Source organism: Anser cygnoides, chromosome Z, assembly GCF_040182565.1.
Source record: "Anser cygnoides isolate HZ-2024a breed goose chromosome Z, Taihu_goose_T2T_genome, whole genome shotgun sequence".
Lineage (NCBI taxonomy): Eukaryota > Metazoa > Chordata > Aves > Anseriformes > Anatidae > Anser > Anser cygnoides.
The window spans coordinates 11,431,301-11,456,450 of NC_089912.1; the positions used below are offsets into that span (position 1 = coordinate 11,431,301).

Sequence of the window (25,150 nt, forward strand, 5' to 3'; positions counted from 1 at the left end):
TCGATAATCCCTATGGGTCCCTTCCAGTTTCGATTTCCTATCATTCAGCCCTCCCCTCAGCGCCCCCCCCCCAGCGCCCGCCCCCCTCAGCCCGCCCCCAGCGCCGGCGCGGGCACGCGCCCCGCCGCACGTAGGCACGGCCGCGAGGGCAGACCGTTGGCGGCCGGGGGGGCGGGGCCTCCCCGCCAGCAGCCAATCAGAGGCGCGGAGCGCGCTTCCCGCGCGGCAGAGGCCGGGGCTCCACCTCAGCCCGCCCGCGCTGGCGCCCAGGGGCGAACCCTGAGGGGATCCGTGAGGGGAAGGGAGGGCGATGCAGGGTTGTGTTCTCCTACAGTGTTATTATTTCTCTTTGAAATCTTACGAGGTTTTAAATAAGTTTAGAGCTCCTCGTTCCCTCACAGACTAAGCCCTGCTTTATCTGGTTAAATTGGTGACTACAGCATACCCGATTGAGATGGTTATGATGTTGGTTGTTTGGCACACCCTTAAGCCAGTCATAACTAAAGTGGCTGTTAAGCGCTCTCCTACTTTGCAGCATTAATTCACAGGCAGTGCAAGTGATAGTCGTAATCCTATGGCTTAGTATTTAGTTGATGCACAGTTACATTGCTACAGAGAATTCTTAGTAAACAATACACGTTAGTACCCAAAGCTGCACTTCCACTGCGTGTCCTTCTGCTGTTAGTATTAAGGTACAAATCTGTCCCCCCCTTCAAGTTCATTCCCTCTCACTTCACCCGCCCACACCAAGTCTTTTGGACTTGATGGAGGGTCCAGCAGGCTGTCTGGAGGTTTCCTCAGCATCTCCAAGGTTTTGGTACACTGGTCTGCTTTCCACTGTCTCTGGGCATCCATTTTCCTTCCACCAGAAGATTCCCCTCTGCTTCCTCTCACATCTGATTTTATGCCTTATTCCTTGTTTGTGTTGTGTGTGTTTTTTTTCCTTCTCCTGAAACCAGCCTTTTGCCTTCCCTGCACTTCTTTTCACTGTCCTGACTGCTTTCAAGTAAGCAGCCAGCCCTTAATTACTTTTCCTCATTGCTCCCAATTCTGTTACATCCATACCCAAATTTGCTCTTTCTGACACCATTATTGAGGCAATTTTAGCCTAATACCATATCTACTGGCAACCTTGCATCCCAGGTCTCCCTTATGGCCTTACAATTCATGTTTGTTATGTTTCATTTACATCATTCACTTTTTGGATAGACTTATCTTACTTTACCCTTAACTCTGCTACCTAATTTTAATTTAGAACACATACTCTTACCTAATAAACACCTGAGCACTCACAGCATATCTGCGTCTTGGTGTAGTTTTCATCTGACTCCTGGCTGCCATCAGAAGCATTGGTTAATCTAGAGCCCTGCTGTTCTGTCAGGACCTCTTGCTCACAGCTAGCCCATATGATGAGCACTTGTAAAACTGAAGGAGAGAAAAACAGTCCCCTCATATCTACAGGAATCAGTGAAAAGTTAGCAATTTAGATAGGTGAACTACATTCTTTTAATTAAAATCCACAAAAATTTCATAGAATCATTTCAGTTCTCATAATTGTTGGCTAGGGGAGAGAATCTTTATTGGTGACATTCACTTGAAGGGTTGTAAGGTTTTCTGTGAAATGCACACACAGCAAGAGGTATAGCTTAAAAGAAAAAAAAAAAAAAGCCCAGCTTCTTTGGATTAAAATCAAGTGTCTTTGGAAGTGTCAAGGAAGCTATTCTTGTTGAACCTTAATTCCAACATTCTCTTTCAACACTTTGGTATAAGAACTTTTTAACCCATCTTCTATATTTGTTTTAGACAACTGAAGTGCTGAAAGCATCACAAAACAAGAAAGATGTTCACAGCTTTAAAGTATCACTCAACAGACTATTTATATGAGGTACATTTTTACTATTTCTCTTAATATTTTGAAAGAAAAAGAGCAGTAATCGAAGAAAAGATTTAATATACATTAAAAATGTAGAGAACTAACTTCTTAGAAATTGTGTTTCAGTGAAGTTGTTTTACTGCATTGTTACTGGAATAACAGTGATTACAGTTTTTTAATAGAAATTTAAAGTACAATTTTGCCAAAACTGAAAAGAATCAATTTTTTGATTGTCTGTTGCATTTACAGTTGTGTTTCCTAGCCAGTTTTCCTGCTCAGAGCTTTCTTTGCAGCGCACACTGTGCTTTTAATGCATTAAATTAAATTAATTACCTTTTGGGGAGCTAATCCAGTTTTTCAGCTACTTTAATATGCATTAGGGTAATGCTACAAAACACTGTGTTTCCTACTGATGGTAGGGAAGAGTATTTCTTTGTAATGTTTTAGATTAAATTTAAATTTCATGGAAAGCAGATGTTTTTGACATATGCAATGAATCTTTTGGCTATAAAAACATTGATTCTTTAATAACATACAAGCATTATGAAGTGCTGTTTTCCTTCCTGTCTACATCCATGCGGTGTTACCAAGTGCTTATCAATTGGTGCAATGTCTTACCTAATTGAGTTTTTACTTATTTACATTTTCAAAGAAAAGATATGTGCCCTTTTAAAGATGTCTCCAGCAGAGTGGTGCTTTGCCTGGAGGGGATATTTCTAGTGTGTGAGAAGAATGAAGTAGCAAGACATGATGTCTTCAAGCGTTCAGGGAGAGTGCAACTACATTCACAAGTAGTCCTTGCACATAGCTGGAGAAATGCAACCCAGAATTGGTCCGGGATACTATTTGTGGGTAAACTGAGATCCATGTTATGAAATACCTTGCCCACATCCCTTTTCACAGAGTGCAGAAACTGTTCCATATAGTACCTCTGCACGTTCTTAGTGTTTTCTTAGGATGTAGCATCTGTCTTTCAACATTTGTGTGAAAACCTTCCTGCAGTAGTTCCATTCAGTTTGAACTTAAGGTGTTTCTGTGGTATATGTAACTATAAAAAGGAGGTATGTTAGCAAAACGTGTAAAAGACCATTGTGGAAAACAGAAGAATTAGATTCATGCCTTTTCTTGCCTGAATTTTGAGGAGTCAGGCAGTGCAGACAGCAGGACAAGTGAGAAGAGGTAGAAGATAAATGTTTAGTGACCTGCTGAATGGCTGCTAGCTCTTTAATACCACCAGAAGGGGTTAATGGTTGTGGTCATACTTTTTGAGGTATTAAGGATCTGACTGCGCAAGGGCTGTGATGTGTTAAAACTGCAGCTTCTCGTTCCACTCTTGTACTTAGCTTCTCCCGTCCTCCTAGAGGGTACCTGATAGTTAAATGGACTTTTCAGACATCTGTTACATGAAGTGCAGTTGCCTAATGGTTCCAATTTTAGGAAATGCTGGAATTTGATAGGAGTATCAAACTGATTGCTGCACATGTTTAGCTGAGCTGGGTGTGGAGTCCTGCTCTTAATATTATTGTTGCACATTTTTATAAATCCCGGACAAACTTTTTCCAACCGCCCAGTTTAAATATTTTTTTGAAGAAATAGGTTGTTTCTGGAAGGGGTCTCAGGCTGGGTGTTAGGAAAAGGTTCTTCACCGAGAGGGTGGTCAGGCACTGGGACAGGCTCCCCAGGGCAGTGGTCACAGCACCAGGCCTGCTGGAGCTGAATAAGCCTTTGGACAGTGCTGTCAGATATATGGTCTTGTTTTTGGGTGGTCCTGTTTGAGGCCTGGGTTTGGACTCAAGGATCCTTGTGTTTCTCTCCCAACTCGGGATATTCTGTGATTTTCAGTCATTACAGGCACAAGGGTTAGATTCCTCATGCTGCTGAGTTTTGTAGGTGTAATTACAAAGTAATTTAGCAGTTCAGCATTCCCTTGTGTCTTAAACTGACAGTATAGGCAAACCGAATGGAACTATAAAAATGCACATATTGTCTTTTGGTAAAACAGAAATTTACAGGGAACTGTACATTAAGAAATATGAATAAATACACATTGATTAAATGATATATCCATTAATGCTGTCTTTTAAAAGCACTTTTATATATTTAAGACAGGCAAGAAAAGCTAAGTAGTAGCAGAATCTATAAAGGAAACTAATTCAGGTTAACCTTTACACTCAGAACATTCATTTAACATATTCCGTAAAATGCACAGTTTGCATGTTACAAGGCCACCATCTGTGAAGATAGCCCTAGGATATACTTGTTTTACTTACCAAACATCAGTGAGTGAAAACAAACTTAATTATAGGCTATTAAGTTAAAGTTATCCTCAGTAAAACTACACACTGGTCTTTACAATTTCTTTCTAATCCCCATCATTTATTGCTTGCATTTACTTGTTTAGTAATTTCTACTTAAACTCCAGCAGCTGATTTTTCTATAACCTCAGAGTTCTTCGGAAGCTGTTGTGTCACAATCCTTATAGCTTGTTTTGATGAAGAGGAAGGTTATCATCAGCTCTGTTCTGTGATCTGTGGCAGGAACTGCATTAGCTGTACTTTATTTGACAACAAAGGCAGTTTTAGCAGTAACTTCAATACATATTATTCAAGATGGTGTATGGCCACTGGCATGTAGCATGTAGGTCCAATTGTCTGGTTCTGTTTTCTTCATTCAGAATTAGTAGAGGAGATCCCTAAATTAACATCACCTTTTGCCTTAAGCAAAAGGGAATACACTGGATGAATATGGTTTTCATTGAATTTTTACAATAGCCTTCTAAAGAAAAGATAGTATAATGGCAGTGGGTTTTTGCCTTTTTGTTAAAATTAATTGCCATTAACAGTTCTGGGAACTGTAAGTATCCCACAGATGATTAAACTGAAAAGGAAAAAGGGTTGGTAATGCTGACCTTTGACAGAAGTGACTTGAGTTTGTTCATGTTGCTTCCCAGGCCTTTTTTGTTTTGTTTTGTTTTGTTTTTCCACTTACTCTCTAACTATGCAAAAAGGTTTCAGAAAGTGTGGCTGAGAGCACAGTTCTTCTGACAGTAATCCAAGTCAGTGAACTATCTTTAGTTTATCATCTGAAACGTCTGACTGTACAAACTGTAACTGGCTTGGCAGCATATGCTGAAGTGGGTGGACATCTCTACGACTGAAGCAACACAGCTAAAGTCAGGCTGTGGACTTAGAAGTAGAGAGGGGCTTCTAGTCTCACTCATGACACTCTACATGCTTCTACAGCTATTTATCTTTTCCAATATGCCCTTATACCCCAGAATTTTGGACACTACTTATTCCTAAACAATATACTTAATAAATTCAACCCCCTATATAAGAATTATTTTTCTCTGCTTCCTAAACTCACTGATTATTCTGGAACTCAGTGTTATTCATACAGTACTGCACGTGGGCATTTGTGACAAAAGAACTGTTGGTCGGTTTATTGAAGGTGGTGTGGAATGAAAAGTCACTGAAATTGCCGTGTTGACTATTTAATTCTAGAATTCAGCTAATTACTGCCAAGTTCCCCTGTTATTTTTAATGAAGATAAAATGATTTGTATAGGCCTTTTTTTACTTGATAATGTCACATGAAAACTGAGAGGCTTTAGAATACTTGAGCACTTACACCAGCAATAGTAGGAGTCACTGTAAATTGGTGCTAGCCAGCTTACACACATGTGCCTGTTCAGGAGGCCAATACAAGTGTGATGATAAGCACCTGTAACTGCACAAGATATGTTTAGGTAAGTGTAGCTAAACTTATGCCAAGTTTTGCATGTGCAGAAGTGTAGATTAAAAGTTAAATATCAGGTCTGGTAAATGTTAATATCTTCTCTTAGTTTGGACTGTATGTCAGTTTTACCAAAAAAAAAAGAACTTAAATATAAAATGTTATGTTTTAGTAGTAAACACTTGGATACAGTGGGACTAAAGAGCAAGTGCACCAAAAGAAGAATAGAAGTATGTTTCATAATCTTACCACATGCCTTCTTTTTGTGCAGAGCATGGCAAGGCAGAAGTTTTCCATCTGTAGATTATCACTATGCTTTCCTCCCTGTTTGCAACAACATGAAAAGTGTCATCTGACTGGACTCTTTGCTGATGATAAGTATAGGAAGCCATGGACTAGAGGTATGTTATATAATTTTTAGTTTAAATTCTCTGTGGATTAGAAAAAATCTTGTGTTTGGGCATAATATGCTGAAGTCTGGTAGGAGGAAAATATACTTCCAGACATATCAGTATACCAGGTCACATAACATTTGAAGGTAGCATTCGTTAGTTGTCTAAGTAGGAACAGATGGGTATTGGATATTTATTTGTGTATGGTACCATAAATGAGGGTAATGTTTGTTTAGTTTGTGGGAATATCTGTAAAGCTGCTGAATTAATCAAATACAGTATAGCATGTCATGGGACAGGCTGTTATGGAAGAAAAATATTGCTTGTAGATAAGTAACTAAAATCCGATTGATTGGGAGAAGCTCGAAAGATGATGTTGAAATTTCAAGATACGGGAAAAGGTGGGGATTTCCAAGCACAGAGGGAAAGATGTATGATTATAGACTTAAGTACTTGCATCTTTCTGGCTTATTTTCATTTACTGTTGCTAATGAAAAATATTGTTTCTTCTGTGCATAGGAGCTATAGTTTAGCCATTCCAATCTATATGTATAGATAAAAAAATAATATTTTGTGTGATTTTTTTCTCTGTTTATGTCTCAGTTACATCAACACAGAACACAATTGCTATTTCAGTGCTGGATCAGTGGAAGAAAAGTTTATCTGTGGAGGATTTCCTGGAAAAGTCAGTAACCTTAACTTGCAAAGATATATGACTCCTTTGATGTCATTCAGGTGCTTTGTGAATCATAAGCTAATGAGGATAATAGAATATGAAAATGTTTTCTAATGGTAGCAAGCGAATAGCGCACTGAAGCTCTGTTAACAGACAGCTTAAAGATATCTTTTTCGCTAAAAGTAGTACTATATTTTTATGGAGTTCTGTGCTTCCTTGTCTCATTTTTGTAATTGCTTTGTAACCTATTTCTGACATTGAAGAAAGTCCCTGAAGTCTGTGTATGACCGTGAAAGTAAACCACGAGGACATTTTCCACACCCCTGCTTGAAGAAGGCAGGTATCTCTCATAAATGGAGATAGAGCTATCCAAAGAACACTATTTATAGACTTTTGAAAAGAAGCAAAAAGCAACAGAAAAAAATCCAGCTTATATCATACCAATAAAAGATAGAAGATAGAATAGAAATAGAGTTCATTTTGAAAACAGGTTTCCAACGTGGCGTGTACAGCATACATAAGACATGAAAGAAAATATTTTTTCTGTGAAACCAGTAAATTGTGTATAGTTCTGCTCGCAAATGTTTGTCAATATGAAAGACATAGAGAAATTACACTAGCGGTTTTACAGGCCAATCTAAAATCTATGTTATCTTCAAGTCTGTAGATAAATAAAGAAAGGGAAAAAAAAAGGTGTGAAGAAAAGTTGTGGTTACGTAATTAAGCAATCATATATACAGACAAAATGCTAGCACCAGGCTTGCCAGTACCTTACAGTGTCATTTTCTGTGATTTCACTATGTTACAGTCTTCAATTGTATTGCTACATACTATTTTTATTTTATTTTTTGTACGTAAACCTCTGCTTATTCACAGTACAGAAATGATCATGCTCACAGAATGCATCAGGGCTGTACATTGGTTTATGTGGTTGTCTATGCAATTCTGCCTCTGTTGCAGCAATGGAGAGATGCTTTTTGTAGATGTGGTACTATCTGAAGGGGAAGTTCATAGTTTTTTAAAACAATAGTTACTACAAGAGAAGAAAACTAGAATAAAGAGCACATACATGGGAGGTTTTCTGGGAAAAAAAAATATCTTTACCCCTAATTTAAAAGGGCAGTTAACTGCCTTAGTGTTTATCTGTATAATCCTTAAATCATTTGTTAATGATCATAAAAGACTGGATATTTTCCCAATAATGTAATTTCTCATGTAATTCATGGACCTTGGTTAAAGAAATCAAATGCTGCCTAGGGAACTGATTCTATTTTTGCTGTTGCCAAAAAATCAGTGTGATTTTGGGCAAGGCACTCGAACTAAGAAGTCTGCAGTTACCCATTGAATGTGCTTCTCTTACTTTCTTGCAGACCTAAAGAAGATGATGGGTGCTCATAAGATGGTTGGAGAGTACTAGTGCTTGAACAATGTAAAAATGCCAAATAGCTTCCAAGACTAGGGAGTTTAATATCTTAAATTGACACCTAGCATGAGTGTCTTGGTTCTGTTCTAGAGAACTGAGCTTTTATTGCCATTTTTGTGGGAATCTCATAAATATTAATTACTTTCTGTTTTTCTTACAATGCTATTGGAAATATCCAAAATAGCATAACTGTATTAATTTGGATTTTGTTAAAGGGCCTACAGCTATATGCTGAATAGCGAAGATAATAGCATTGAACAATTTTCATTATTCAGTCAGCCACTTCAGAAATGTTAGCGCTATCAGTCAGAGTCATTTATTGTTCAATCAATTCATATGGATAATGGAGCATTAACAGGGGCATATTTTAAATAGCAGTTACACATATTTTATCCAAATGTATAATTAGCATAGAACAACGACTTTCTGTTGTCAAATAATTTTGCTATTTATTTGGTAACCTTTTTTCTCCCTGACAGATAGCAGTAATAATGAAATTGGTGTGAAAAGTGACAGGAAAATGAAATGGTTTTGTTTCTTCATTTATCCCATATTTCACCTCCTGCAGTTCCTACTATGCTTGCAATTTCTGCATGTGAAACATGAATATACTTTTAACGCATCAGATTCTTGGTCATAAGTGTTATGACATCAATAGGTTTGATGATTTATTTTTCAAACATTACCCTTTGTTCAGTTCCACGCTGAGGGTGAATTTAAAGGGCTTTTTCTTGTGGAAGTTTTAAAACTAATTTGAGAGTAGAGAGGTTGAACTTTGGATTTATATTTCAGTAGTGGTAATAACTTGTAATTTCCAATCTTTCTCACCAAATACAGTGACTATCAAAATTCTTAGAGTATATTTCTGAGTGCCATCGATTCACTTGGGAAGCAAGGAAGTTATGAAAGTGTTCTTACAGCAGCTCAAGTATCAGATTTTTTTCTTCTTTTTAGGAAACCTATCACTTCTCTGGAGTTCCATAGTAATAATGAATTGATAGAAGTTATTCCAAGTTCAAATCCCTTCTCTCAGACTGACACAGAAGAACTTTATTTACTCAATAAGAATATCTGTATGGAAGAATCAACTCAAGACAAATATTTGAAGGCTGACTGTGCCTCTGAACTTAAAGAACAATGGCAAGGTAAAGTATTTGATTCACTGTCTTATAACTGTTTACAGAGTAAGCCTGTTAACTTCTAAAAGTTTTTTGTGTGTTTCGCATTTTGTTCATTTGAAGAGATCATTTGAGTGATCACATTCTTTGCCATTTAATAGAGATTTATTTGCTAGAGAAGCAGGGCTTAACAGTTCAAGATAGATACAAGCCAAAAGAAGTTTCAGGCCGATCAAGCATATGGCAAAAGTTGTACCAAAAGTATCACAACAAACAGATCCTGTTAGGCATTGGTCAAAATGCTAATGATCCTTTGTACTTCAATAAAATTATATTCCTGAGGCATGTTCTTTTGCCATAGCAAGAAGAGAAAGAAGTAAGCAGTTTCTGCTTTGTTGCTTGGATGAAGGTGTTTCAAACTGGATAGTGTTCCTTAGTGTTTTTGACTATTTTCTGGTTGGTAGTGCCCAAATAGATACACTATGAACTATCCGGGTTTATTTTACATAGTTTGTCCACCACTAATTAGATTTGTTTAGGAAAAGAAAGTAACTTAATCAATTACTAAGGCCTTTGCTCCACAGTGGCACAGAGGATGCAAGTGGTTCTTAATGCAATATTGTACAAGATAACATTTACTTTGAACACAGTATCAATAATGAATCTGTATTGCAGTTAATAATTGAAACTAATCTTAGTTCATCTCATTAAGCAATTACCTGATTTTTTTCCAGAGCTAGGTGGTATATTACAAAATATTTTCATAATTAATAAAGCTGTCTATATTATGTGTTTACAAAGAGAATAAAAAGAATTCAGATGCTTTCCCATGTCTTAGCTCTTGCTTTTTAGAAACAACCTCAAGAGAGCTAAATTTCCATGGACTGAAAGAAAAAAATAAGAAAATTCATAAAACTTTTTTTTCTCTGAGGTTACAGATCATTATTTTGTTTAAGAAAAAGTAGGCAAAATAAAGAGAGTAGATTTTCCTTTTATAAGAGAACATCAAGCTATTCACTATTCTGTTGACAGGTTTATTAAATTAACAGTTCAATAATAATCTATCAGTGTAACCACTGCATTACCGCAACCCATTTTTCTAACTTACTGTTGCATTAAAGAAGGAAATGGTAGCAAAAGGCTCATCTTTGTGGAAAATGTTTATTCTAACATTTTTTAAAGCCATGATTTTGAAAGGTTTCAAAGCTATTTTGGGTCACTGAGAATCTGTTAGTTAATGCTAACTAGTCTGCTGACAGCATAAAACTAGCTAATTTTCAGTAAAGGCATGAAGTGAATACTAAACATACAGTGAATACTAAAACATAGGAATTTACTGATAGGTAAAAGTTATTAGAAGTGGAATATTATGTGTGATGTGACATACCTTCTTGACAACCTGTAATGAAAAAAGAGGATAATATCAACTTAATAAAGAACATGATACAAAATTTGAAATGATAATTTAAAATATGTATTTCCTAGAGATAGGTAATATTTTAATTCAAAATAGCTTCTTTTATTAGTGCAAGGTGGTATTTTTTTCTACCAGCCTGTGCATATTAAAGTGTTTCATAGTTATTCCTGTTAATGTTAAATTCAAAATAAATTGAGTTCCATAATTTCATCTTTCTTGAAATCATAATCATTTATATTTTTGTCTGTTTCTTTTTTCAATAAATTTATCATTGTTGCAGAACTAGAGAATCCACATTCGCATTTAGATGTCTATGAAGAGACTGCTTCACTGCGTTTTGAAATATATGAACCTGTCCAGAATTTCTCTGAATTAAGTTACTCAGCCAAAACCTACCTTAAAAGTTCCTTTATAATACTTGGTAGTGCAAACAAGAAAATGAAAAGAATGTAGCTTTTCTTTTTAACAGGTGTTACATAAAACAAAAGAAAAAAAAATAAAGAAAACCAAAGCTTATCAGGTGAACAAATGGAAATCTAAACTGGGTTCCATATAAAACTTAAAAATCCTAAAATATTTGAACTGAGAAATAGTTATTGTTTTGCTAATATTTATAGCATTTGGACAGCTGCTTCACAGTTCTGTTTATTCTGATCATTGTAATTATTTTTATACTGTTTGACAATGTATTTTTTCTTTTTTTTTTTTCTTCAGATTTACATGTTGGAGACGAACTTATTTTTGTTGATAATCTTGAAAACTACCATAAAAAGCTTCCACATTCATCTGCACTTCTGGACAGACTAAAATTTTTTTTAGTGAGAGATCCTCTTTCAGATTCTGAAGGTCAGAATTTAAGAGAAGAGAACATTTTTAGGTATCTACAAATTATATAATATTAAACATAACTAATAGCTTGTGAGTTAGCAGTTTAACACCTCATATGCTTTTTAACTAATTTAACAATTAAAGACTTCAGCTTTTCTTCTTTCATAGGAAAAAATGAATAGGATAGCATTTATATGTACTATTTAAGAAAAGTGAATAAATGAAATAAAGTCATTTTTATATTCTGCAAGTATTAAATATGCTCAGGATTTTAGTTTTGGAATTCTGAAAAAATGTCTGTCTTTAGGAGACCTGGTACTCACTGACTGATTTCCTGTCAGTAAAATGGCACTAAATTTACTTGGGCCAGGATTTTACACATGCTTCTGTGTTCCTTTTTCTCCTCCTCTCTGTTGTGCAGTCAGTAAATCCATTCTTTTAGCCCACTGTTCTTCAAGGTCAAATATTAATTATTTTTCTGTCTTTCCTTATTTTCATATTGTCAGTTTGATTGAATTTAATTGAATGGCGTCTTACGTCAGGGATTTGAACAAAATGGATCATCAAAATATATGTCATATTCAGAATGTACCCAGTATTTTGTAATACATTAATCTGTGTATATATATTCATAAAGTCTGGCTAAATTTTCTGCTGATTTACTCCATGTCTGGATGACTTGTATAACTTCCTTTGCACTTGACAGGGTTGCATGATTCACAAGCAAGGCAAAACAGAATTCAAATGACTTAACTGTACCTACATAATAATAGAACAAGGAGGACTGTGACTATTTTCCTGTTTTTTTTTTTTTTCAAACATGAGCTTTGATCTTCCAGTGAGTTCTGATCATAAGACTCTGCGCACATGTAGAGTTTCGTAAATGTCATAGAATCATATAGGTTGGAAAAGACCTCTAAGATCATCTAGTCTAACCTGTATATATATATCCTACGAAGAGAACATGCTTCAAATTCCACAATAACTTTTAAGAAATACCAATCAATGTGAGAAAAAATGCTAGTGTGGACTTTGACAGAAATAGATGTGATCTGCTGATGCACAGCCAGCAAAGCCACCAGACCTCTTATGGTGGGAGCCTAAATCACCTACAGAGCACACAGGGAGATGCATATACACAAAGGGATACAATTAGACAAATTTCTATTGAATATAAAGTCTTAGATTTCAGTCTTAGATTTGAAGTAATCACTTGCTTTGTTTTCTGATCTTCTAAAGGGAACTCTTGACTTTTCACAATGAAATGGAGATGCAGGAGAGTAAAAAAGAATTGCAGGCAATTAAAGAGACCTTCTGTACAATAACTTTAAATGATAAAGAGGTATCATGATGTTGTTTCTTGCCAATTATTGTGTTAGCGGTCAGTTTGTGTGTCATCTGCAAGTCATTTCACTAATTTTTTTTTTCATACTTGCTAAATATTTGAACCTCACCTGTTTCTGAGATTAGAAAAACACTAGTATTATTTGTATATTTTTAACTTTTGAATACCATTGTTAAGAATCTCCACTCTAATCATCTGTTTCTACTGGAACCTGATGTGTTGATAGTTTTATGTAGGCAATGCTACACTAAGAATAAAAAGGAACCAGAACAGAATGCCACAATATGCCCATAGAAAATGGGAAGTTCTAATATGTGTTTTGGGATTTGGCTTCTTTTTTAAAAAAAAAAAAAATTCTCCATTTTACAACATTCTATCAAAATAATCTTTCAATTAAATAAATGAGGATTTTACTTGATTTGTAACTGTAAGTTTAGATCTACTCTTCTTATTCCACTGGCTCTTTTTGAAATTCTGTATGCTATCATTTTTCTGTATATTGAGCAAAGCTTTGTGTATGCTGTATACATGTCATATGACTTCCTTCCTGAAAGCTCTTAGATCAGGCTAGAAATAATTTAATTTAATTAACTATTTCAAGATTTTTAAAAAGTTTAGACTGTACAATAATATCAAAAGAAACTTAAAATTTACTTAGCATTTTATGGTGATTAATATTTTTCAGTATTTCATGTTGCCTGTTGAGTTAGAATTCTGCAAAAACAGCAACAGCAGATCAGATTCCATTAAGACTCCATCGTATTTGGAACTGAAAGAGCTGTTAAATGTAGCTCCAGAAACTGTGGCTGATGAAGGCATGTGTGAAGAGGTGATCAAAGAAGGTGAGTACTGGTTTTCTTATATGCTCGACCCAATTTTCCTATTGTTTTCACAGATTTAATACAATATAGCTCTTTTACAATCAGTTCACTTAGAATTTATTTATTAATTTATTTTAATTTATTTATTGGAGTGTATCAGATGAGAATTTTGATACATGAAATCATGAACTGTGCTATATGCATATTTCAAAGTATTAGAAATGTTTTCTCAAATAGCCAAGGGGAAATGACCTATTTGCCCTTAGGTTCAATCGTCGGTTATGTGGCAATCTTGGAAATAAATGTAAAATGAGCCATGATATCTGTTCCTCCATGATTACGGTAATTTAATGTTACGTTTTATTATCTGTAACTAAATTTGATTTCAGAGACATCCCCAAGAGATTATATGTAGTATGTTCATTCCATATACATTCTTTGTATTACGTTGTAATTGCATATGCAAAAGCAGATTTCTGGAAAAAAAAAAAAAGGGTTAAATACGCCCATGGCCAACAGAAATATTCTAAATAGCAGTAGTAACTTCTCCAAAGGAATTTAATAAAAGTTACCATATTCTTTTACACTGCAGATAAGTACAACTTTAAAGACAGTTATTAGCCTGGATTGATGCCTGTGAAAGTATTCTGTATAGCTAAGAGAAGACAGTGTCTGATACTTTTAATTTTGATTTAAAAAAAAAAAAAGTTTGCATTGTTTTTGGCAAACAAGCGAGGAAAACTACTTCTTTGTTGGGGCAAAAAGTTAAGAGTAATCTTAACTTAAAGAGTAAAGCTTAAAAAATTACTTGTATATTTAACATGGACAGTTCCATGTTCATTCCTCTGATACATATAGTACATCACAACATATATGCCATGTTTATAGTACCAAGCTGAATGACACAGCCTCCACTACAGAGGTTTGAGGATTTTGTACATAACTGTTGGTCTATTCTTTTTTATTCTGTTTTAGTGCTCTTTAGTTGCAAGAAAACCTACATACAAAGATACTTAGTAAACTACATTGATGCTACCTACTTGTTCCAGACATCACATCACTGTGGTCACAAGAATGTTGAGTAGTTCAGATGCTGACTACCCTACCCTGCAATTTTTTTTTGTCACCTTTAAGAGTCAAGACTGGGCACTGCTCTGATCAGTCACAACATTTGGTGTTACTAAGCGTAACTTTAATTTTTCATAATGATAAATTTTGGAGATCCACTAAGTATTTTTTTTAATTGCTTTGACAGTAAAAAGAAATAAATGGTTTATTTATGGCACCTTTTAAAATCTGTTTTCAGATCTTAAAGCAGAAATTTCAAACAAAATTGAAGTTTCCAAATACTGTCCTATACCAGGAGAGCTTTGCTCCAGTAACAGCACAAGTATGTTGGAATCCTGTGAGTCAGGTAGGAAGACCTACACCCGGTGCTGATACTTAAAATAATTTTTCAAGCGATTGTCCCCAAATTCTGTTCTTCACACTTCGTATCAACTCAAAGTGTCTGTGTTATGGTGGTTTTGTCTTGAGCTTTTGCGTTGTTCCACCTAAACAAAGTTGTATCTAGTTTCCATCTGGAGATTTTTTCCTTGCAGGATTAACTTTAGTCTGAACCTATTCAGCTAGCTGCCTGCTCTTTACTTCTAATGCTTCTGATATGCAGGAGGAGCTCAAGCGCAGTAGGTTTGGACAGCTTGGGACTCGCCTGTATAGAGAAGTAACAAGTTGGCCATGGGCATGTCTAGGATCTTGTCCATTCTTTCAGTGTAGATGAGTGCTCAAACCATCTTGAACTGTTTTTACAATAACGTAAGAGCATTAATCTTTGTTTCCAGTTTGCTGGCTTAGCTCCGCTATTGGATCAGGCAAGATTCAGTCACCGGGGCACAAGCAGCTACTATATCTGTAGGACAGAGACCTGCAAAACTGGATGTTCATTGCTAAGACTCTTTTCTAATAGAAGTTAATGCAGGCATCACGTGTCAAATTTCAACAAAGATACCTTGCAGTCTTCTCCTCCTTCTTAATTTTGATATCTATGAGTTACCAGAAGTGCAATATGTTTGCCTGGACTCAGAGAATAAACAGTAATAAAATAATGGCATTTTTGATAAACGTTTCATTGTTTACCTACCTTTCCTGCTAGCTATGGAGATTGTTTATTGAAAAAGGAGCTGAGGCACAAGAGAAATCACTCAGTCTTTTTTGTTTTAAAGAGGGGAATGGCACCTTTAGTGCAGGCAGAGTTTAGCTGATGTAGTAGGTCAGAACAGTCCAGTCTCAAAGGCAAAATAACTAGATGAAAACAAATATGAGCAGTATTGCTAAAAAAGAAATAATTGTTCTTTTTAGTTGTGGAAGGAATTTTTCCATCCTGAGATCAGCTCCTGTTCTGTTCAAATAAAAATGCTAAATTTTTCTCACCACAAAAATTAAAATAAAATAAAAATAAAATAAAATGTGAAACTGCAGCTGAAGTTCACTAAGCATCTTTTGTTTCTAAGTGAATGGGAAAGAAATTACATTGATTGGAAGTCTGTTTCTTTCTTTTGTAACAGCTGTAGTTTCTTTTGTTTTCGATGTGTAGTATATATTATTTGGCTTACTAACACTGTCTTGTATCCTTCCTGCCATACAATCTGCTTGTTAAGTTGGCAAGGAGCAGCTGTAAGCAGCTGGGCAGGTAGCTAATTCACAGCCTGCTGTGTGCCAGTTGGCCAAACAATGTGCATATGGTCATTGCAGCTGCTTACTGCCTGTTGGAATGAGTAGGGAATTTGTTACAAGTGTGTTTTTTTTTTCCCTATGGGAGCACTAATTTACTTCAATTTTTTCTGGCTGTTAGCTTTCCCAGAACATAGAGAAAATGTTTGTTTGTGACCTTTACTTTATGGTCAAACATAACTAGCAATATTATTAGAAGAATGCCAGAGAGGCAATCATGTAAATATATAAATACCAAGGCAATCGTGTAAACTCCCAATTTTTATCGAATGACAGCAAAAATCCACCAATTCACGATTTCCATATTAGATTTTAATCAAAAGATACAATCCATTAAAATATCCACATTTAATATGATTAGCAATAAAAGGGTTAATGAAAGTGACTTGCAGGTACTTGTAACGTGCCAGATAATACTGTGTTTTAAAAATGGTGTTGTGATTCATTTCAGTGGTCACACCTATAAATTACAATGAGGACTAATTCTACATGAAAGAGTAATTGCATCTTCAAAACCTTGAACTGTTTCTAAATGTCCTGGGTCTATTCAGCTGCATGTGTGCTGTTACAGCCACCACAAGGCTGTCTGAAGTATCTCTAACATCTAAGTAGCTTAGTGGGAACTAGCTAAGGATGCCAACAATGGTCATTGCTTAATACAAAACCTTAGCTGCAATACCTGGTGATTTAATCATAAAAATCGTCTTACATGGGAAGAGTAAGTAGTCAGAATTACATCACAGAAGGAGTAAGGAAATGAAATATACATATTATTATCCCCAAACTGTCAGGAAATTAGATGTGAAGTATGTCAGTTTGGTTTTTATTGCTGAAGTAGTGAATTGTCCCATTAAAATATTTTGGATTGTAATGCAATCTTTGCTAGTGTAAAATTTCTGAGTATGTGTGTTTCATTCACATGTAGCTTTGTGAACTGTACTAGATTTTTGTTTGTTTTGGGTGGGGCTTTATGCATTTCCTAGCTACACACGTTTCATATCTGCAAGATGAAATGGAAATACCTTTAACTCCTCTGTGCAGACAACAAAGATCACAGGTGAACTGTATGTGTGTAGGACTTCAAGAAGAACCTATTCCTCTTTCTGGTAACAGGTAATGAAAACTTTGTAGTGATAAATCCTATCATAGATCCTCTAAATCATATATCCTCAAAATCAGTGCAAAAATAGCTTTAGTCTGTTTGTGAATTGGCAGTCATGTGCTTTGAGACAGCTGCGTATATTTTCTGTTTTGTCTTAAAGAGTAAACAGAGCAAAGGATCCATATCTTATGTCCAAAGAACGGCAACAAAGCTGGTGAGAGGTCTAGAGAACAAGTCTTAGGAGGAGCAGCTGAGGGAGCTGGGGTTGTTTGGCCTGGAGAAAAGGAGGCTCAGGGAAGACCTCATTGTACTTTACTACTGCCTTAAAGGAGGTTGTAGTGAGGTGGGGGATTGGGCTCTTCTCCCAAGCATCAAGTGATAAGATGAGGGGAAATGGCCTCAGGTTGCACCAGGGGAGGTTCAGGTTGGATATGAGGAGAAATTACCTTACTGAAAGGGTCGTGCGGCATTGGAACGGGCTGCCCAGGGAAGTGGTTGAGTCACCATCCCTGGAGGTCTTCAAGAAATGTGTAGATGTGGAGCTTAGCAGCAGGGTTTAGTGGTAGACTTGTCAGTACTAGGTTAAAGGTTGGGCTAGATGATCTTTGAGGTCTTTTCCAACCTGAATGAGTCTATGACTCTGTATTTGTGGCCTTTTCCAGAGAGCCTGAGAGAGGAAACCGCAGTTTCTGTTATAGACATCTTTCTCCTGGGATACTTGATAGCCTGAAAATCCAATCTCATTTTTGGAACAGGCAACAGTTTATATTTAGCAAGTATGTGTGGGTGTTGATATGTATATTTATACAAATAATAAGTATATATGTTTATTAAGTATCACCTATGTAAATCTCCAGAAGAGATTCTAGAGGAAGTAAGAAAGTATTGTCTTTGTTCTGGGGATACCCCAAAACAGAGGAATTTCATGCTGACATAGAATCAGGGTTGCTTCATCCTTTCCTTCTCATCTCGTTTGCAAGACTAGCATGTTTTTTTTATCTCACTGCCTCTCTTGCATACACAGGAAGTATTTAAATACCTTTCTGGGGAGGGAATCACAGTCTAGAGAGAATTCTTGTTCAGTGCCACTTAGTTCATGAAGCAGTCTTGATGGTTCTCTCACTCCCTCCTTCTTAGAGTGGTGTTGCATTAAGTGACCTTGTATATGCACGAGAAAAAAATGCAGTGAATGAATGAATGAATGAATGAACATGAAATTTGGAGAGAAGGTGGATCTTTAAAAACTTTTCTATAAATCAAATAGTTTCAGAATTCAACAGATAATGCTGTTAAACTTCACAACCTCAAGTCTTGTTCTATGTTCTTAGCATTTTTATTACAGAGTCCTCTAGGGAATACTTAGAATGCCTGGTATGGCAATCAGAGAAATACCGGGACAATGTGAGCTCTCTTTTGCTTGTCGGTAAGGACGTATTGAATTTCTAATTGATGTTGAAGAGTTCCACGTATGTATGGAGAAAATACAGTGAAAAAGATAATGTTACCTTACAGAGCACATCTTTTGAGCCCCTGGAGTTTACCCTGTTAATGTAACTCTGTTTTGGTTTATTTGATTTTTTTATTCTTTTTTTAGAACATGTAAAAAATGACATAGAATTACATGTGGCAACATAAAAGTTAGTATTTTATCTTCTATGGAGGTAATTTGAATGAAGTAGGAGTTTTATTTCATCATAAAAATGAAATATTTAAATAATAAAATATAAATAATAATAAAGCAATGAAATATTTAAATAAAATAAATTGAATATTTGTATATAAATTATAAAAATATCAATTATATTTAATGAAGGTAGTAATTTAATATAGTAATAAAATTTGTTGAAGTAACTCTTTTCTTGGTGCTGTTTTTCCTTAAATAATGTTTCAAAATGTGTATCAAGCAATCAAAGAATACTGTTAATGTAAAATAATGTTACAATTTGACCAGAGTAGAGTTCATGTTAGGGGGCAAAACACACATAACCAAAATAAGCTGCAGGTGATTTCTGACAGCATCAGATTACTTGTTACCAATGTTCTTTCATTTCTTTTACTTTTCTTTATTTTGCAAGTCTCAGGATTGAGCAAAAACCTGTTATGTTGTCCAGTTCATTTATACATTCATTTTTGGTTGACAGTTACTTATAGTGGGCTCATTGTTATTTAATCTCATTATTTTTTCCTGTTAAAGATTAAATTACATCTTTGTAAGCATGACAGATAAATTCACATGTAATTGGGTCATCTGTAACTTTAGTGATGTAGCTACACATTAATAGAGCTGAACAAATTTACACCACCCACCCCCAGCTAAAAAGCACACTTGCTCTTACAGTTCTAGCTACTTTGCTTTTCAGCCTATCAATGGATACTGTGTTGCAAAGTAAAATACAAGCAAGGGGTATGTGTAGTAGGTCATGAGTTCCTGGGATTTTTCTTTTCCAAAGTGACATTCTGTTTTCAAGTTTCTTGATTATTAATATTACTTGTTGATTTCTGCTTTTGTAGAACATCAGACCTTTAAACTTGCATATCAGCATCATTCGCTCGCGGAACTGAAGAAAGTGCTATCAATTGATATAGAAGCACCGATGCTTATCTCACTGGAGGAGGACTGGTGGATTCATATGGGATTAAGTCCAGCCTGTGTTGATACGTTGGAGCAATTAAATATCGATTCCAGTAATACAAACAGTTTGCTTCCTACAGAAGTAGAAACATTCACACAATTTAAATCGTATCAACTAGAAAGTAAGTATCTTCCTTAAAAAAAGAAAATGGTAAAAAGGCAAAGATAGGTACCTTAACAGAGAATCACTCAGGGACAGTTACATACCTCCATCAGGGAAGGAAATGGAAGATTTCTTGTTCTAAAGAACAAAATATTTTGCACTATGAAGCAGAAAAATGACCATAGTATAGATGTACGTGCACAAACTCTCAGTAACAAGTTTTTAACTACACAGTTATTTTTTCTAATAATGTGCAAATGAAAAGTAGCCTTTACCAGCGATAGTACTTTTTAATAAAATAGTTTAATGCAGGAGAATTTCTTTGGAAATAGTAATTTTGGACTGGATTATTTTGGTAAAGCAGAGATCATATAATCCTTTCTGCACAATATCAGTGGGAGGGTATGTTACAGTGAAAATTCTTTTTTGTGATGTTATTCGGAAAACTTTTTTTATTCTGACTATGGCTTCAAACACGCTGCTGATAAATACTAGAATTTCTAACAGAGCACTTTGCATACTTAGAATCAAACAGAAAATGCAAAAAGTTATTTAGAATTATGTATATAACCATGGCCTGACTTCAGGGCTGTCAGTGTGGTTGTAGAACACCAAAGAATGCTAGAAACATAACATGTTGTGATACAAATAGGCACAACTCATGAAGAAGTGTTGTCACTTAACTTCTTTTTAGATATTGGAAAGTATTTAGTTACTGTGTTTAACGTGGATGTGCTGCAGCAATGCAAAAATTACAGTTCTAGTGAAGCACTTCTTTCAGAAGGTGGTAATTACCTGCTTTATTTCTTTTTTTCCTCATATAAAGAATTCTGTTAAGCTTTTGATCTTTTTTCCTAATCAAATGTGTTGCATCCCACTTTTTAGAAATCTAACACCAGGAAGCACCATGCAGATGATGATAACTTAATAAGACAGTAGCACAGCCTTCTGTTTCTCAGCATTATACCTTTTGAGTAAAGACTAATCAGTACAGATTTCCTAAAATCAGATTCTAACAATATGGGAATGCAGAGGGATAAAATACAAAAATGCTTTCTCTATAATTAAACCAAAACAGTTTACATCAACCAGGAGGAAGAAAAAAACATTCTGCATTACAGTGGAGAAATCAAATCTTATTTTTTAGGATGGCTTGAAGAGAAGAATTCCATGACAAATCAGGAGCTGTTTTCTGCCAAAAGACATCAGTTGGACCAAGTAACTAATGGGACCCTGCCTACAAATGCTGCATCTTCTGTCAAAATTGACAGTACAACTACCTTTGTAGAAGAGTTTGATGGAAGAAGCATACAAAAGAGTAAGGTAGAAGAGAAGATTTATTTCTTAAACCAAGGAAAGAAGACACCTAAATCACTTGATTCAGTCAGCCCTAAAGATGTATCTTTTAAAGAAGACAACTCTTCTGAGGCTCAGAAGCCTGCATCATTCACACCTGCTACAAAATGGGACAATGATGATTCTGATCTGAGCAACTTTATCATGCTGAGATCTAAACACACGGTCACCCAAAGAGAGGAAGAGAATGACATAGATAGTCCTGAAAAAGGTATGTGAACCAATTTATTGTGCCATTATTCCAGGTTTAGTTTTGCTTTCTAATACCAGTTACAATAGATGCTGGTAGTTCACATTGGTAACATTTTTAAGATCTTTAATGTAGTTAAATTTTCATCTAAGGTTATTGAGTTTATTATTCTTTAGATATCTTTGGGTTGGTTTTGTTATGTTTGCTTGTTTTTTAATAAAATATATATGACTTTAATCCTATTCTGACAAGTAACTTTAAATGGTACTTACTCCAGAAGATCTGAACACCAGGAAGCACTTCTTTACCGTGTGGGTGATGGAGCAGTGTCAGAGGTTGCCCACAGGGGTGGTGGAGTGTCCTCCTTGGAGATCTTCAAAAGCTGCCTGGACATGGGCCTGGGCAGCCTGCTATGGATGTCCCTGCTTGAGCAGGGGTTGGACCAGGTGACCTCCAGAGGTACCTTCCAACGTCAGCCGTTCTGTGGTTCTGTTTTGTCTGTATGTCCTGAATCAGATCTCCTGGCCTCTGTGGATAAATCATTAGAATTAGCATAGCCTAGACAATAAACAAGAGTTAAAGTTCTGCTCACAAAGCAGCTGTTGGAGCCAGTTACCTTGATGCAAATCCCAGAAAACAATGAGGCAGATCAGAAGTTAGGGAAAACAGACAGTTATTGACAGCCCTGTTCTCTCTGATGATAGCACTTATGAGACAAGCTCAGGCTCAAGGGTGAGCATTGCAGGAATGGAATATAGGAGAGAGGGAAAAGAAGTAGAAGAAAGTCCTTGTGAGTTTTTTTTGTTGTTGTTCATGTTTTGTTTTAAGGTACGCTGGGAGACAGTGACATATTTCCAAACTCACTTTTCATTATAAAACTGTATTAAAAAAAGAATATTTTTCATTGTTTGGACCTGTATAATGGAGTCCTGACAACAACTTTTATCTGTGTTTCAGTTATATGTCCCAACATTTTAAAAAATAATCGGTAAATAAAACCTTTAAGCAATAATTCCTATAGAAGCAAATCCGTACATTTACTTAACCATCAGTTTATATAATCTTATGGAGCAAATTATTTCTCAGTCAAATTCATTGGTAGCTTTTTCTGGTAGATGTGCAAAAACCCATTTTCATACCATCAGAAAGGAACAATCCCACCTTTAAAAGTTCTAGAGCAGGGTATCTAACAGGAGACTTCTGCTACCATCTAGTGAACTCTGACTAGAACTACATCTCCTAAGAAGATAAATGCAAAAGTTTTGAAAAGCAAACCGTCTATGTTGTACTTTCAAGCAGGGAGCAGTAAGCCTGCAGAGGTTTAAGTTAAATGCCATGTAGAAACATATAAGTTTACAGGTAGACCACAGTATAGTAGATCTGTTATGTCTGATAAAACAAGAACATGTTAAAATATATAATCTTAGCACATTGATATAGAAAACATGTAAATTATTGTACTCTTTCTGTGCAGATTAATGTCTTACTAAAGGTCATTCTAAATTTAGCTGAAGATAAGAAATGCTAGCACTGCTCGTAGGGCTGTTTCTCTTTTGGTTTTCTTGGTTAGCTTATTTATTAAAGATGCCACTGTGTATAGTATTTAGGTTAGAAAATACACAAGAGGAAAGTAGTAGAATAAATTTATTGATCCAATTTTGAGCCCTGTATTGCTTTTCAAAACCAGAAGACTTTTTAAACTTAACTAGAGAAGTAGGTTTTTTAATCTTTTCTTTTTATCTCTATATGATCAGTTTGCTTTTTGAGGAAACTGAAATTCTTAACTAAAAATAATCAGCACTATTTAGGAAACACCTATCCAGCCAGAATCCCTTTCAGAAGTAGATAGACCTGTCAAAGGAAGTTTTGTGTGCAGAAGTACATGTAGCTCATGTATTAGTATTTATCAGGAACAAAGGAAGGAGACTTTAAAATGATAACAACTTGCAATAGATTGCTGTAAGATATGGGGAAAAGTCATTTTCAATAAGCAGTTTTTCTTTCATTTTTCTTCTGCCATTTGCAGCTTCCACATTCTTTCTGGGTCACTTATGTTATCTAACCCTTTCTAATCACACTCACTCTGTTACCTAAGGTTTTCCACACTGGCTGAGGTATTTTTTGTTGTTGGAGCTACTTACGGTCAGCAGCTTCTTTGCTCTCATGCATGTTTTTTCTCCATACAAATTTATATGAGCTTTGCTATAGAATTATATTATTACAGAACCATAATAAAAGCTCCTGATTTTTCCCAACACTGCATTTCTGCCCTAAGGAAAAGGAACCTGATAGAACCTGACTTCATGGGAAGTGCAGGCTGACAGTGCCACATCTCACTCTGTCTCGAAGCTTTGTCCATAGTATACGAGTCCATGAAAAGAAAAAAGATGTTTGTGAAAATAAAAAGTTGTATGTGTCATACACACTACTTAATCTGAAAATTTATTTATATGTAGAATCACTTACAAAAAGTTTTCTTCATCACTGAGATGGTCGCGTGATATTCATATCTACATCTTTTCTGTGGTTTGATGATTTAGTGCTACAACCCAAAGAACAGCACTTGCCTGATCACAAAGAGGACAGTTCTGTGTGTGAGTCTGTAACAGCAGAGAAAGAAGAGAATGAGAGCAGCATCACAGTCAAAATTCAAGCATCAGGTTTAGTATTTTGGGATATGCTTTATTTTATATAGCATTGCAATATAATATCTCACACTGAATAGTGCCACTCAGACAAACGTGAAAATTCTTAGGCTTATTATCTCCTGATTGTGCCTGAGAGCATTCCGAATAGATGGATATTTATGTGGACACAGGTGTGAGAGCAAGCAGTGGAATTCTGTCTTATGACTTAGGCAAATCTCACGCAAACTGAAACATACAAGTTATGAGTTATGTCAGATATAAGTCAGCTGACATGAAATTTCTTCATGCTAATCAGTACTCTCAAACTACAAATCTGCATTTTTCTTCTGACAGGGTAAGTGGGAGAGAACTGGAGGCAGAATGGATTAGCAATACTTTTGTAGGAGATGTCTGTAGCAAAAGTACAGTCTAACAAAGTAACTGTGCTGCTTTAACGCAGTAGCAATCCACCATAGGCTTAGGGTTTATCTGATAAATTATTGAGCCTTACTCAGTGAACTCATGCTGTTGTACTTTTCAAGACATTAATCAAAGAACACGCACTGAGAACAATTTCTTCATACAGTAGAAATGGTGGGGAAGAACTACCATTTGTCTGGAAGTGTATATAGATATGTATATATATAATATAGATTATATAGAGATACTATATTTTTATAAATACTATAAGGATATTTACCCTTATATATCTAAGATTATAGATATATTTAGATAAAGATATTTTTCCAAGATATTTTACAGCCTCAAAGCAAACACACCCAA

At 35.6% G+C, this 25,150-nt stretch overlaps 1 protein-coding gene across 12 annotated transcripts in view; it reads left to right on the plus strand.

Annotated features, from left to right (window-relative positions):
• Positions 1-237: 237 nt before the first annotated feature.
• Positions 238-25,150, plus strand: part of SHOC1 (shortage in chiasmata 1) — a 49,413-nt gene continuing 24,500 nt past the window's right edge. For 4 of the 12 annotated variants that reach the window (XM_013192307.3, XM_066988111.1, XM_066988112.1 and 1 more), the window contains exons 1-14: positions 242-692; positions 1,804-1,885; positions 5,879-6,008; positions 6,603-6,684; positions 9,053-9,243; positions 11,348-11,510; positions 12,701-12,803; positions 13,492-13,648; positions 14,934-15,041; positions 17,341-17,470; positions 18,788-18,882; positions 19,971-20,213; positions 21,342-21,761; positions 24,281-24,400. In XM_013192307.3, the coding sequence (XP_013047761.3) occupies positions 1,841-1,885; positions 5,879-6,008; positions 6,603-6,684; positions 9,053-9,243; positions 11,348-11,510; positions 12,701-12,803; positions 13,492-13,648; positions 14,934-15,041; positions 17,341-17,470; positions 18,788-18,882; positions 19,971-20,213; positions 21,342-21,761; positions 24,281-24,400 (1,987 nt within the window). In that variant the 5' untranslated portion in view covers positions 242-692; positions 1,804-1,840. Of the gene's footprint in view, positions 693-1,803; positions 1,886-4,769; positions 5,621-5,878; positions 6,009-6,602; positions 6,735-9,052; positions 9,244-11,347; positions 11,511-12,700; positions 12,804-13,491; positions 13,649-14,933; positions 15,042-17,340; positions 17,471-18,787; positions 18,883-19,970; positions 20,214-21,341; positions 21,762-24,280; positions 24,401-25,150 lie in introns of those variants that run through there. The other 8 variants (XM_066988113.1, XM_048051398.2, XM_066988106.1 and 5 more) reach the window with 8 other exon arrangements.